General features: G+C 40.8%; 1 protein-coding gene across 2 annotated transcripts in view; it reads right to left on the reverse strand.

The window, feature by feature from the left end:
• Positions 1-14,727, reverse strand: part of ADAMTS9 (ADAM metallopeptidase with thrombospondin type 1 motif 9) — a 147,058-nt gene that overhangs the window by 95,592 nt on the left and 36,739 nt on the right. For both annotated transcript variants that reach the window (XM_040995061.1, XM_040995062.1), the window contains 4 exons: positions 13,748-13,894; positions 12,574-12,715; positions 11,036-11,140; positions 6,152-6,297 (listed from right to left, as the gene is read on the reverse strand). In XM_040995061.1, the coding sequence (XP_040850995.1) occupies positions 6,152-6,297; positions 11,036-11,140; positions 12,574-12,715; positions 13,748-13,894 (540 nt within the window). The remainder of the gene's footprint in view (positions 1-6,151; positions 6,298-11,035; positions 11,141-12,573; positions 12,716-13,747; positions 13,895-14,727) is intronic.

Genomic DNA, 14,727 nt, shown 5'->3' on the forward strand with positions numbered 1-14,727 from the left:
TTCCTTTTCTATGCTTTCACTGTTTTCCAGATGTTGTGAGTCAGTTTTTGTTATTTATTGGTGCCATTTAGAGATACAACCTTAATTTCCCAAATAGTAAGTCCTTTCCTCTGTCTCAAGGCACCCAGTCTTACATAGAAAATATCACAGGTTACACATGAATAATTAATTATTCCCATATACCTGCTCAGTTGACAACTATTTTTTATGTCCTAAAAACAAGACCCCTTTCAAGTTTTCCTCAAGTGGAAATTCTCTTCAAGGAGGCTTTTTAAAATATTTCAACAGATCATGGTGTATTTATCATTTTATTGCCTGAAAGTAGCTCATATTTATTTTCATTTGACAAAATTTTGTTTCAGGTGGAGCTTTAGGGTGGAGGAGAGCAGTTCTCTTATGCCACAGGTCTTGGGTGACTTCTAACATTTACCAATATTCCTTGCAAGTTGCTTCCCTTCAGAAGGTAAAAATTTCTACCTATAAGATGGCAAATATTGTTTTTAAACATTTTTTTTAATAAAAACATGATGTGTTTATGAGAGGAGATGTGCTGGGAATTAAAAACTTAATTTTGGAAACACTGGGTATGACTCCCAGCCCTGATGGCACAGATTTAGGCAAATGGCTTCATCTTGCTAAGCTTCAGTTTCCTCATCTGTAAAAGAGAGTTGATGCTAACATCTAACTTGAAGGGCTGTGTCCAGGATTTAATAGTACACACACTCAAAGCACTGGAATAAACTTGATACTCAACTAGCGTTCAATGTTTACCTATTGCAACGTTCAGCAAACCACAGTCCACATATCAAACCTGACCTGTTGCCTGGTTCTACCGGCTCTTTGACCCTTGAATACTTTTCATATCTTTAAATAATTTTATAAGAAATTAAAGAATATTTGGTGTCACATATGAAGTATATGAAATTCCAATTTCAGTTCCCCTATGTAGCATTCCACTGGGATGTAGCCTGCCTGCCCTGTCCTAGTGTGTCTCATGCTGACAGCTGAGTACTTGTATAGAGACTATAAAATCCACATTCGTTATCTGCCTCTTGATGACCTAAGTTTGTTGACATCTTAGCTATTCTTTTTTTAAAAAAATTCTTATTTATTCAAAAGTGCAGATGACAGAGGAACAGGAAAAGACAAAGATCTTCCACCTGCTGTTGACTCACCAAATGTTTGAAAAAGCAAGGGCTGGGGCAGCACAAACTACGAGCCCAAAACCCTATCTGGTCTGCCACATGAAGAGGAGGGATTCCTGCCTTGGGCCATGCTTTATCCTTTGACTCCCAGGATGCATTCACAGGAAGTTTAATAGGAAGTGGAGGAGTCAGGCCTGGTACTCAGCCACAGGATGCAGGTATCCCAAGTGGCAGCTTAACCAGCTGTGCCACAATGTCTGTTCTGCTATGCTGATATCATCAAGCCATTTCTCACTCTCAGTCACTGTCTTTCAGCCATCCTGAGAGGTAGGTGGTAGGGAGCTTGAGTCAGAACTGCAAGGTCATCTGGTAACTGAGAAGTTCTGCCTGTGAGGCTGATCCTGCACTCCTTTGATCCAGTGCTGCTGACCCGGCCTCTCCTCCAGGCTGTCTCTCTTGAGATAGGGTTTCCGCATCAAAACCCAGCCTGACACTTGATTTTGCTGCTCAAGAAAAGGCAGATCATGATTTTCCCCTTAATTATTGACAGGAATTTTGAATAATGTAAATTTGCCCTTTTGAACTCCATGAGGTTTCTCCTGCCCCCGACAATGGGATTTCTGCCTTACTGTCATGTACTGTGCTGTGGGAAAGCTTGAGCCAAGTGAATTACCTTTCAGCAGAATTACCTTTCAGTAAAAAATCATTTACTAGTATGTACAGAATTTTTTATGTATAGGAAAATATTGCAAACTAGAGGAAATACAGCTTTCAAAAATAGTATTAACCACATTTTGCAACTTTTAACATTCTTTAAAGATAATGCATGCCAAATGGGAATAGGGAGGATTGAAGAAAATTGCTGGATTAATTACTATTTGCACAGCCAAGCTGTAACTTTCTTTCAAAAGTGTGTCGCACAAGCATGCCTGCCTAGGCAGACCAGAAACATGGGGGAAGACAAGGCCAAGGCTGGGAAGGAATGTTTGCAAAGATCATCCCTGGTGCAATCCACTGTTGAAGAAACTAAACTGTGATCTGCAAATGAGTTTGAATTTTAAAAAGTCAATATCTATGTTAATTTTCAATGTAACATGGTAGGCAGATTTAGGATAATTTCAAGAAATTTCTAATAATCCAACAGGTAATCATGTTACTCAGAGATCAGATGGGATGGGCTACAGACTAGTCCAGGTCTTCCTAAACAGGGCTGTCTATGCGACTGGGAGCTTTCATTTATTCAATAGTTAACAGGTCTTTTACAGTAGCCAATTCTCAACATTTCTAAATGAGTCATGCAAAATGAGTGACTCAAAAAAAAAAAAAACAACCCTTGTGCTATAATTCCTTATGGTCACATGAGAAATTGGCTTTCTGAGATGAAATGGACATATGGCTTGAATATTCTTTTTATGTATGATTGCATAAGCAGTTGCTATGGTGAGAGTCCAAGTGGAGAATATCTAATTCATGATCTTCTCTTTTTCTTAAAACCATAAGTTCCACATTATTTCTAAGACTTAACCTATTCTCCCTGTTAAAGGAAAAACAGAGGCACTAGAGAAGGAAAACTCTCTGCCTTTCCTAAATGACTGGTATGACTTAAAATTTACATGGACTGCAAACAGTTCTATAAACAAATTTGTTCTAGCCACCAAGAAGCTCAAAGTAAAATTTCCAACATAAAATAGCAAGCATATGGCCTGATGATCTAATAATTCATATTAGAATCCCAAACCTTACTTATTTTTTAATTCTTCCAATAAGTTATATTTTTGGTGTTTTTTCTCACAGGTTAGACAAAGAGCTTACTGTCAAATCCAGAACATTTGGAAAGTAAAAATGAAGGCTATTCATCCCTTCCCTTGGGCAACAGATATAAACCGAAGTTGTCTTTACAAATAAGTACATATGCTAATCTTCACTGTGTCTGAATAAAAACTGAGATTATTCTTCTTGTTTCTTGAACTGAAAGAAAGAAAGAAAGCAAAAAAAAGCAAAAAAGAAAGAAAGGGGGAGAAAGGGTAAGGGAGAAAAAGAGAGAAAGAAAGAAAGAGAGAGAAATAAAGAAAGAAAACGAGAGAGAGAGAAAGAAAAAGAGAGAAAGGAAGAAGGAGAACAGGTGCTTAGCTTAGCAGACAAGATGCTTTTGTCTCCTATCATAGTGCCTGGGTTCTAGTCTTCCCTCTGGCTTCAGCTTCCTGCCAATGCAAACCCTAGGAGGTAACGGGAGACTACTTGAATACTTTGGTCGCTGCCATGAGGGAGATCTGGATCATGTTCCTGGTTCCCAGTTTTGGCCTGGTCCAACCTCCACTGCACTATTTGGGGAGTAAACCAGTGAATGGGAGAGTGCTCACTTTCTTTGTCTACCACACTGGAAAAAAAAAAACAGACTACAAAAATTTTTTAAAATCAAGCATTTAAAGAGAAAATATGAGGTTTGATATGTGGCATCATATAGCAGTTCAGACCAAAAGCCAGCATTTTAGCCAGTCTGGAAAGCATACGGTTTTGTAGCTTATTCATTGAGTACATGGAGACGTTATTCTCTTGAGCGGTTTCCATGCTTACAAGGGAAGGCGGGGAGAACAGTAAACATAGGGCATAAGGCATCTGGATGCTAAACAAATACATGCTTGGATCATACAAACCAAGTGGGAAAGAATGCCCTTAATAAAGACATACCCAGATTGCCAAAACGAACCTCCTCTGATAGTCTACCAGGCTATCAAACAGGTTGGACTCAGTTTCTGTGGCGGGCCCACGCCTTTCACTCTCCTTGAGGCAAGAGCCCCGGCAGCAGCCACTTCCACCTTGTATATAATGAGCCATCTGCTCTGTGAAGATCTTGGCGCAAGCTTTTCAATGGGGATTTCGATCTGATTTTCGCTTTTCTGTGTTGCTTTCTCTTTTCCTGCTGACCCCCCAGTGCCATTGTCACCTCCACATTCAGAAGCATTCTCCTTCCTCAATTAACAGGGGCATCCTAAAGTGCACATAACTCGGAGGGGTTTTAATGAAATGATGTCAGTGCTGACATTCAGTTAGGTGGCTTGTATTTTTTTTTAGAACCTCCTATAGCAAACAGCAAAGACAAGGGCCTCTAATTGAGTCTTTAATGCTCGGTTCTTCACTTCTGAATGTGAGGGTCGTTCTTTTTCACTTTGAAGCTCAAATCCTTTTCTGCTGAGTTCTTTACAAGGGGTGATTTTCTTTGTCTAGCCTGTTCCAATTATGGAGTGATTTATCTCTCTCCACTTTCCACATCAATTCTAGAATTGCTCTAAGACTTGGGGGGGAAAAAAAGCCAAACTTTTTTTTTTAAAGGAATAGCCTTAAATCAAAAATTTTAAAGTACTTAAAAAGTTAGTGTTTGCAATATCCAGTTTCTCATAAGAATATTTGCAATAAAATGATTACCTTGCACAAAGTAGCTACCAAATAGATCTTAAATTTGTAAAACAACAAAACCATAAGAAAAAAACCCAAACACTTTATTTACTGGGAGATTAAAAGGTCTTATTCTTGCTTTTAAACTCCAACAACACACACTGCTTGTAAATGTGTGTGTATATATATGGTTTAGAGAGCAGTGTGACCTTTATTTTGTATGACTCTTACTATATATAATAATTATTGCACTCACACCAAGTCTAAAATGACAGAGTTCAAAATATTTTTGATTCCTTGTGGGGAGTAAACAAGGAGGTAAGAGTGACAAAAATAGCTTTATTTAATTTTTTTTAATATTATGCACTTTTGTGTCTGAGTGTTTTGAAGCCTGGGTTATTCTGACACTATTATAAAAATATAAAATAAAGGTTTCATAAAAAAAATCTAGCGCTAACTCATTTTTATTTATAGTTACAATGTTTGGTTTACAGGCCAGAGACTGTGCTTTGTAGTTCTTCAGTTGTCTTCCTTAGAGACTAGTGTTACAGGAATATGAAATAGATGTTGGACTGAACTGTGACTTGCATTACAGAATATTTTTGTAGGTTAGGGTTTCCAAACCACTGCTCTAGCACTATATCCAATTAGTGTCGCACAATTCAGATTCTTCTTTTTAAGAGACTTGGAAGTTACAGTTGGCATTTGCTGAAGTGGTTAAGTCCGTTTGGGACATCAGTGTCCTACAGTGAAGTGCCTTGACTTAAGTTTCATCTCTACTTCTCATTTCAGCTTCCAGTTAATGCACACCCTGTGAGACAGCAGCTGATTGTTCAATAGCTGAGTCCCTGAAATGCACGTGGAATACCTGGATTGAGTTCCTGGCTCCTGGATTTGGTGTGGCCCAGCCCTGGTTACTGCTGGCATGGCGGGGGGTGGAGGTGGGGAGTAAACCAGTAGAACAAAGTTATCAAGTAAACGTGTACTACTGGGTGGCATCAGTTTACTCAGCTCAAAGCAGCTGGAGTCTTAAGACATGGTTGTTGGTTTCTAAGACTAAAAACTGCCTCTGTTCTTTAAAGACTTCTTAAGCTGCTCAGCTTGTGTATGAGTAAAGGTTCTACAAACTCTTCATTTGTTGTATTATTTTCTATCCCTCAGAACCACACAAAATCAACGTCAATCCTCATAATGGAAATAGCAATTCATTACCTACTTTTAAACAGCTTCTTCCCTCAACAAATGCATGAGAAACAATCCATCAACTTCATTAGAACAAGTAAATCCTAACAAAGTTAGGCTGGTACACATTGCCAATAGATTATGGCCAGGCAGCGTTTAGGGGGTCTCATCTGTAAAATAATTCCACTGACAAGTGACTGTGGACCTTGGGTCCCAAACGTTTGAGGCTGTACAAATGCAGAGCGACACTGGTGCCTGAGCCCTCTCCAGGAATTCAGATTACCACAAACAGGTTGTTCCTCAATCTGGATGGAAACATCCCATTGCTTTGTTTCCATTTGCCTGCCTCTAGCTAAATGGCTCTTGTGTTGTTAGGACAAGCACCTAACCCCACCCTCAAAAGCATGTCAGCCACATATGCTAGGACTTACTCCGGTCGGTTGCACTCCCGAATGGCGGTTTTGATGCCCCCTCCACAAGTTCTGGAGCAGGTTCCAAAGTGACTCCAGCTTCCCCAGGATCCATCAGTCGCGGGGCCCTCCATTTCTTTGGGAACACAAAATCCAAACTTGCAGTGCTGTATTTAATAAGGGGAAGAGTCAGGGAGAGCCCAGTGCAGTGAGCCATCATAGGACTGGCCGTCCTCTTCCACAGATCATACTTGCTTCCAAATGTTCAGTTCATCTCCAAACTTGCAAAAATGAAGATTGAAACTGGGCAGACTGGTTGCCAGAGGCTCAGAGTTTCCAGATTTGTGTGGTCAAACTCCATCAGCAAAACCCAAAGAAGCTACAAGCCTGGGAAATCATCAGACTAGAGAGCTGGCTCCCTTGTGGATTTGAAAGCTCAATTCTAACTAGATAAGGATGTGGGAAAGGCTGCTTACCTGATTCCTACAAAGGCACCCCTGAAAAAGCATGCAGGATGAGACTAAAGCAAAGTGGACACATTACCAGAAGCCCTAAGCCCGACTACTTTTTTCTTACTAATGCTTTCAAGTCCTGAAGCCTGGAGTATGAGGAAGGCCAAGGTGCTTGAAATGAATGAATGAATGAATGAATGAATGCTCAAAATACAATTCAGCAGGCCAGGAAGGGGAGAAGCCCATATCAATTCAGTGCTATTGTTGGGGTGTGAAGCCCTGACAGGAAGCCAAAGCTAGGAAGCAAGGTAGGGTAGGGGTAGGTAACACACACAAAGGTAGTGTCTCTGGAAGGTGACCCCCATGGCTGGCCCAGAGCACCCTCTAGGAGGGATTTTATTCATTTGGGGAGTGAACTAGAGATGGAATAGCTCTCTTCTTGTTTCCCTATCTGTAACTCTGACTTTCAAGTATATACTTATATAAAATACATTGTGTAATTGGACTTGGTCCCATCCCCAAGATATTTCATTAATATAAAAACATTGTGACATCCAAAATCCTAAACAGTTATGGCCCCAAGCATTTCAGATAAGTGATATTCACTTGCTCACTTGAAGGGACTTCAGAACATTTGTGAGAAAATGAAATTTAAATATATTTTTGATGCATTTTAAAAATCCAGTTCTTTCCTAGTACACATATTTCCCATAAACTTTCTAAAGACCTCATGAATTTCATGCAATATTTTTGCATCAAAAGAAACTTATCGGGCCCGGCACGGTGGCGCAAGTGGTTAAAGGTCCTCGCCTTGCACGCCAGGGATCCCATATGGGCACCCGTTCTAATCCCGGCGGCCCCGCTTCCCTTCCAGCTCCCTGCCTGTGGCCTGGGAAAGCAGTCGAGGACGGCCCAATGCTTTGGGAACCTGCACCCTGTGGGAGACCCGGAAGAGGCTCCTGGCTTCGGATCGGCATAGTATCGGCCCGTTGCGCTCAGTTGGGGAGTGAATCATCGGACGGAAGATCTTCCTCTCTGTCTCTCCTCTCTGTATATCCGTCTTTCCAATGAAAAAATAATAAAAATAAATCTTTAAAAGAAACTTATCTTCTAATTCCATTTTCTAAGAACTATCTGAACTACTTTCATATTCACATAATCCACACAACACACAATGCATTGGCACTATTATTACCTCCATTGTATAGAAAAGAAAAGTGGAGTTACAGAGCAAATGTCAGTAAGCTGCAGAGAGAAGACCAAAATATAGAGAACTGGATCCAATAGCACAAACACATGCTCTCAACTATGAAGAAATGGGTAGCATTTCTAAAACCTAAAGAAAGATGGGAATTTTTAGTGGAAGCCCAATAAATGAGGTGGCTGGGCTGGGCTAGGATGCAAGGCTACCACCTCAATATTCATTCTCTGTAAGAGAACCTGTGCTCCTTAAGTTTTTGTACAGATAGAAATGGTTGAAGAGATGTCTGCAGAACTCATTGTGAAAACTCATCAAAATAACACTGTGTCAAGCAGCAGGAAAAAGATTAGTGCTGAAGGAATGGGGAAGAATAAAGTTAACCTGATGGCAAAGAGTGACAGAATTTGCTAGCATATAGGCAAAGGATGCAGACAGCACTTCTTGTGAAACCAAATCAAAACACACAGAAATTATCTGCCAACATCTCTACATCTTATTTTAATTCATTTAAAAAATATGAATACTCTTCAGGGTCAAGGTAGGGAACCCTTTCTTCTGTCAAGGGCCATGTGGTTGTTTATATCATCATTCATCATTCATGGGCTTAGAATTAGCAACTAAAAAGTGAGCCAGCTAAATATACATTTACAAAATTTTGAGCCCAACCTATGGATGCATTGGCAGGGTCAGAACATATGATTCTGTGGCCTTAAATGGTGTGGGCCAGATGTTCCTCAGTCCTGATACTTAATATACTCATAGTTTTAAGAAAAGCTGCAAGACATGGCTACTTTGGTAGAACACAATGAATACTGGAGCTATCATCTTGTCGCACAGTTGTGTTTCTATGAGGGTGCCAAGTCTAACCTTTGCAACACTGCCTAGTAAGTCTATGGGTGCTCTGTACACAGTAGGGTTTTTCTGGAAGCTTTCCCAGGTTTCCCCTCTCTCAGAGGATAAAAGAATAATTGCACTCCCCTCTCTCTCCTGCTTCCGTTGCAAAACAGAACACTAAAAAGATAGAACCGATACCCACCAAGAGTCTCCAATTTCAACAATGACTGAGAAAGCATACCTCTCTGCAAAGCCTGGAGGCCCATCCATGACAACTATACTACATACAGTTACTTTATGTACTCCTAAGGATTCTTTGTTGTGGTGTTACCAGCAATCACATGTGTCAGAAATGGACACAGTAGGTGGGTGCCTCTGACTGATTAACAGGCAGGACACAAACCAGTGATTTTGCTGAGATCAAACAGATTTAAGCAATATAATTGGCTGCTGTAAGCCAAGTCAACTACTCAAGTTGTCAACCAGGTGTCATGCTTGTTGTCATGTTCCCTCCACTGGCAGCACCCGTCTGGATCACTGTGTTTAGAAGCCGTATCTTGCTTTTCTAAGAAACAGGGTCATGTTCAATTTCAATGATTTCTGGGAAACCTGAGAACCTAATTCCTAACCAAACCTATATCCTTCTGGCCACCAAAACACTAAAGTAAATGTCCTAGAAGTACAAGACTCCTTTTTGTTCAGAAAGACAGGTTTCTTTTTAAGCCAATGAAAAGTCTAGAAGCTACTATGACTAAGCCCAGTTCAGTTGTTAGTTTTCCACTTCTTTGTGAGGCAGAGGTTCTGGTGTCAAGAAATTACAATAGGAGATGACTTTGCCATCAATGGAAGTACAAAATCATCTTCACAACAATACTTGTTTTTTTCAAAGGTTTATTGATTGATATAAAAGCCAGAATTATAAAGGAACGAGAGAGAAAAAAGATTTTCCATCCATAGGTTTACTCCCCAGATGGCTGTAAATGGCCAGGACTGAGCCAGGTCAAAGTCAGAAGCCATGAGCTTTTGCCAGGTCTCCCATATGGGTAGCAGGACCCCAACACCTTCCACTATCCTTCACTGATTTCCTAGGTCATCGGCAGGAAACTGGATCAGAAATGGAGCAGTCTAGACACAAGCCCATATGGAATAGAGCACCAACACTGCAAAGGGAAGCTTAACTTGCTATACTACAATGTTAGCCCCATTAATTTTTACTCTTGTTTTGGGCATACCATTTTAAAAATAACTTTCATGCTCTCTGGGTTATTTAACTCTGCAATGAGCGATCGGTGAACAAGCTCTTGGTTCTAGTGACCACTGGAAACTGAAGGAGTTAGCAGCGAGTTTTAATTACGACTCCTCCACTAAACGTCACTGTGTTGTCTGAACAGAAAATGGATGGAATTATGCTGGGGAGACCTGTCAAGGACAGTCAAGGGTGACCTGAGTGGGAAAGTCATTTTTTTGGTCCCTGCTCCTTGCCCAAAACATCACAAGAAGAATTATGTTCTATCTTCTCTTTACACTACACCCATGGAAACACTCTGGGTACCACTGATTACAAGGGAAAATGAAGAGCAAGGAAAACAAACTGAGAAGAAATGATCTCAAATGAATCACATGGGCTTTAGGACGCAGAGCACAAAATAAATAATACGGATGAAACCGCACTCAAAAAATAGTGCTCATGGACTGTATCACAGGTAAGACCATTTCCAGTATGGATGTTAAAAAGGGATTCAGGATTTATATCTATAACTTTTTACAGCCAAATCCTTGGGGAGGATGAGGATGATGTCACTAGCATACCAGGTGCAGCACGCCAAGTTAATCATACACTCAGATGCGTGGGCCACTGCTATCATTGGGCCACACAAGTTGCAGGTTTTGTTTAGCTATTAACAAGTACATGGGAATCAGTATAATCCGTTCATGGGAACCAGGATTTGGATCTATCCCAAGTGACATCAGGGAATGCCCTGGATTAGCAAAAGCCTGATAAAATGGCCGTGAGTGTTACAAGTTCAGGCTACCCCTAAATCTCTGTATCCCCTGGAGGCTCCATTGAGGAGCACAGTTGCTCAGTGCCACTCCCGAAAGAAGAGAGAAGAAAAAAGAAATATCACTTCACATTAATTATAGCTATCATTTGAAAAGCACATGGAGATTTCAAAAATGTTGAAATGAGACTCAAGTCTTCAATATAGAGAAAGTATTAAAATTGAGGCCATGCTGATAGGTAGCAGTATTACATTATAACCAACATTTCACGATTGTCGATACTCAGATGGACTCAATTTAAGATGCTAAAACAGATTCTGGTATCTTGTGTTCTAAATCCTGGGGGTTGACATAGAACCCAGTCACATACATCTGCGCCCCAGGATGGAATCATGGGCTGGGTGGGGTGTTACTTGCCTTTCCGGGCTCGCACTCTGTCCCATCGGCCCAGGGTGTATGCTGAGTACGGCAACCTTTGTGAGCTCCATCCACGTTATTGCACCACAGTCGTCTACACTGCATCTGTTCAGTTTTGTTGAATGACAAGGAAGGGACATTGTGGTTAAGACAGTATCAAATAAGACAAGGACTGCTGTCAGTTAACGTTTTGTCAGTGCTAAGGGGGTGGGTAGAGACAGTAGCATTATCGCTGGTGTGACAATGATAACGTATTCTCTTAGACCCAGTCTATGCCTGCCTGTTAGGACTCATGGAAGAGTAAAAGGGCAAATTCCTGGGCCTAGCATCAGGGGTCCTCAGTGACACAGCCCCATGGTACAGATGAGGAAACTGAGGCTTCAGAAGGAGCATGCTAAGCACCACATTGGAATTGTGTGACTGCAGTTAAGGTTGTGAAGAGTAGTAACGGGTGCTTTATTTTGATCTGACCCAAAGTTAGTAGTGATTTTCTTTCCTGCAAGGTCACATACTATCAATTGTGATCTTACTAGTCTTTTCTAAGGCTTTTGTGGGCAGTTGGAAAAAGAAAGGGTGAAATATGGTGAATCTTTCAGAACAGAAAATCACAATAATGATGGGTTATCCATATACCCATTACCCTAAGGGAAGAAAATTCTAGAACTTGAAAATTATTTCTTCTTTTACTTTATCTTAAAATTGTATCAGGAACCCTCTGTCAAGTGCCGACAATTTACAACTACTGTATAATATTCTATTAATGCAGGCACTGTAATTTACTTATCCCTGAAGATGTTCTGATGGTACCTGATTGCTACTATCGTGAGTAACACAGAAATCAGCATCATTATGGTAAAGGTAACTAAGACTTTCATTTGGAACCACTCTATTTCCCAGTCTGTGCCACCCCTGGAATCTCTCCTAATAAAATAAGCAAATCCACACCAAAAGAACACAAAGAGGCATCCAGTGTAAGTAGACTTCTGCCTATGTGCAATCTGATCACCACTGGAGACTGTGCAAGTTCAAGTGTCCAGGACATCAGAATACCATATGCACACCCCAGCTCAGTCACTACCAGAAATGGCTTTAAGCCCAGGGTAGGGCGAGAAAACTATAGTACGGAAACAGGCTTGTCTTGTGAATTACTTAACTCTAAATCTAGGAGAGTTAGATTGCCTGGTCACAGGGAATGAAAGGAAACTATGAGAACAAAGAGTTGAAGTTGTGTGGTGCCTGGCTCTGGAACCTGGGCTCTCCTGTCTCATTTACCCACTTGAAAGTGAGGTGAGGACGGCACATTTCCCTTTTGGGCTGTCGCGAAAGTGAAAAAACAAAGTGCAGGTAAAGCAGCATCTCATAATGAGCAATGATACTGCTGAACACCATCATCATCACTACCCTACTCAATAGTCAGCCTCATTTTCAACTGTCCCTTGGGGAATTTCTATTAGAGTGAGAACCCAGTGAAACTCTAAGAATGAGGAACCATCCAGAGACAATGCACGGGGGCAAAAGTATCTTCCTGCCACACTTACCATATATGGGCACACCTGAGAACCTGGTCCAAAAATCAATTCACACTGCTTATTCACGTTGTAAAGGAGGCCTGGCAGCTGGGGAGGCAGTGGGTAAGGTCTGGATTCAGGCTCATTAAGCAAACATTCACCATAACCAGTGCTAGGGAAAGAAAAACACAGAGAGTAAAGTAGTGACCATCAATGCTATGGATAAACATAAAGGCCACTGTCCAAGTTTATAGGAAGAGGAGACAACTCCTTCTTTATACTGCCTTTTCTCTCTTTGATCAGGGTTAAAGCCAAAGCTGAAGTTCTGTTTTTGTGAATGTTTTCTATAGCCACATGCTGTGTATATGGTATAGCTGATAAAAAATAGATGCCTGCAACATCTCTGGTCTTCTTTGGAGGCCATTAATCACCTGTTTGTTTATTTTTTATTATTAGTCCTTTCCCCCATAGACTGTAAGCATCTTATGGGCAAAAAATACAAAGGTGGTGTTTTTTCATCCCAACATAGGGCTATGTGCACAGCAACAGGCGTTGAGTAAATGTTTGCTGAAAGGATGAGCAAGTGAGTGAATCAGTGACTCAGAGAAAGAAAAACACCTCGCAGCATGTGTTTGAAAGGATAAAAAAGAGCCACTCTCTAGTTCTTTTGCTTTGGTGCAACAACTTTCCTGTAAAATGCACACCTGGTTAGCTCTGATGAACAAGGCCCCCTCATCGCTGTGTCTGAGAAGTTATGCACTCAGCAATTCTGGAACGTTTGTGCCACCTTTCTTACTTCTGGGAGAGAGGAGCAATAAATCTATGACATGGGGACCTTGTGCAATATAATTGGATCTGTGGGCAGCCTAGCTGAAAGCTAAAAGAAGAAAAGAGGGAAGGGGAGAGAGTGCGGGGAAGCAGGGTGGGATCAATCCCCCAAGATCTGAACATAATGCAAAACTTCCCCTTATGTAAGCAACAGTTACATGTTCTCTTGGCTTGGTCTATAATCCTCCAAAAGCTTGCAAGACTATGAACTACACAGATTTCAGAGTGTTTTTTTTAAAAATTATCCTCCAAGGAGAATCTACAAAAAATAACAACTACAAAGGAATGCAGCGTTCTCTATTTTGTCCCCATCATTAGTTCACTCCATGTGGGCCAGACACCAGACATCTATGCTAAAATGAAATTCACATCTTACTCTAAAAACTCGGTGATGTATTTCCGACTACACTTCGACCACATCCAGGGATTGGTGTAGAAGTTCAAGGTTGGTGCCATGACATGCTGGGGGCTCTTTATACCTTCTTCTTTACATTTATTGTTGTCATCATGAGGCATGTTGAACCTAAAGCCAATGAGACAGTGGTTGAAAATATCAAAAACAATAAGAATCGTGCTGTTACAAATGCCTCTAGAATGGATCCTAGGAAAAAAGACTTTAACTGGGCTCCACATTGTGGAAAGGAACTTGAATAATTGTGAACGTAATAAAATTTAATAAATTTTAATTTAATAGGTATAGATATGCAGTGGGTCTTCATGTTGTTGCAGTGGTTTTTTTGGAATTGTGAAAGTTCTCAATGTGGAGTTACCCAATGAACTGTCAGAAGAGCACATTAGATTTCCAGTGATTCCATAGGACAGCAGTTAGAATTCCTAATAAGCTGTTAAAGCGCGATTTATAGAGTTGAAAATTTGGCAGGCTGTGATAATAATGTGAACATAAAGAGTCCACCAGGGTTAAAAGCAAAGCCAAAAGCTTTCTAATAAGAGTCTCACCATCAGTCTTAGCATCTCTTTTTTTTGGATCAGGTTGACAAATGGCACACCTGTGCAGGCATATTATTACAAAGTTATGCAAAGTGCAAGGAGAATCAAATCCGTGAGAAGAATTGTTAAACACAGAGGCATGCCAACTCCATGGGCTCAACTCAGAGAGCAAATAGCAGCATGTTCCATGCCAACACCAATTGATTGGTACTGCCTTCAGACACAAAAGGAGTCTTAAGCTAATCCTGGTTGTACCTGTGAAAAGGCTGTGAAGGATGCCAATGCCCTCTTGGGTGTGGGAGGGAACTTGTGGCAGCATTTAATACATACTTGCCATTCTTGACTTAGCCAGAGGAAGTAGGGGCAGGCAAAAACCAATAGGAAGTATTTCGTCAATCCACAAACATC

The sequence above is a fragment of the Ochotona curzoniae genome, unplaced genomic scaffold (genome assembly GCF_017591425.1).
Source record: "Ochotona curzoniae isolate NIBS_2020 unplaced genomic scaffold, NIBS_Ocur_1.0 contig_908, whole genome shotgun sequence".
NCBI lineage: Eukaryota > Metazoa > Chordata > Mammalia > Lagomorpha > Ochotonidae > Ochotona > Ochotona curzoniae.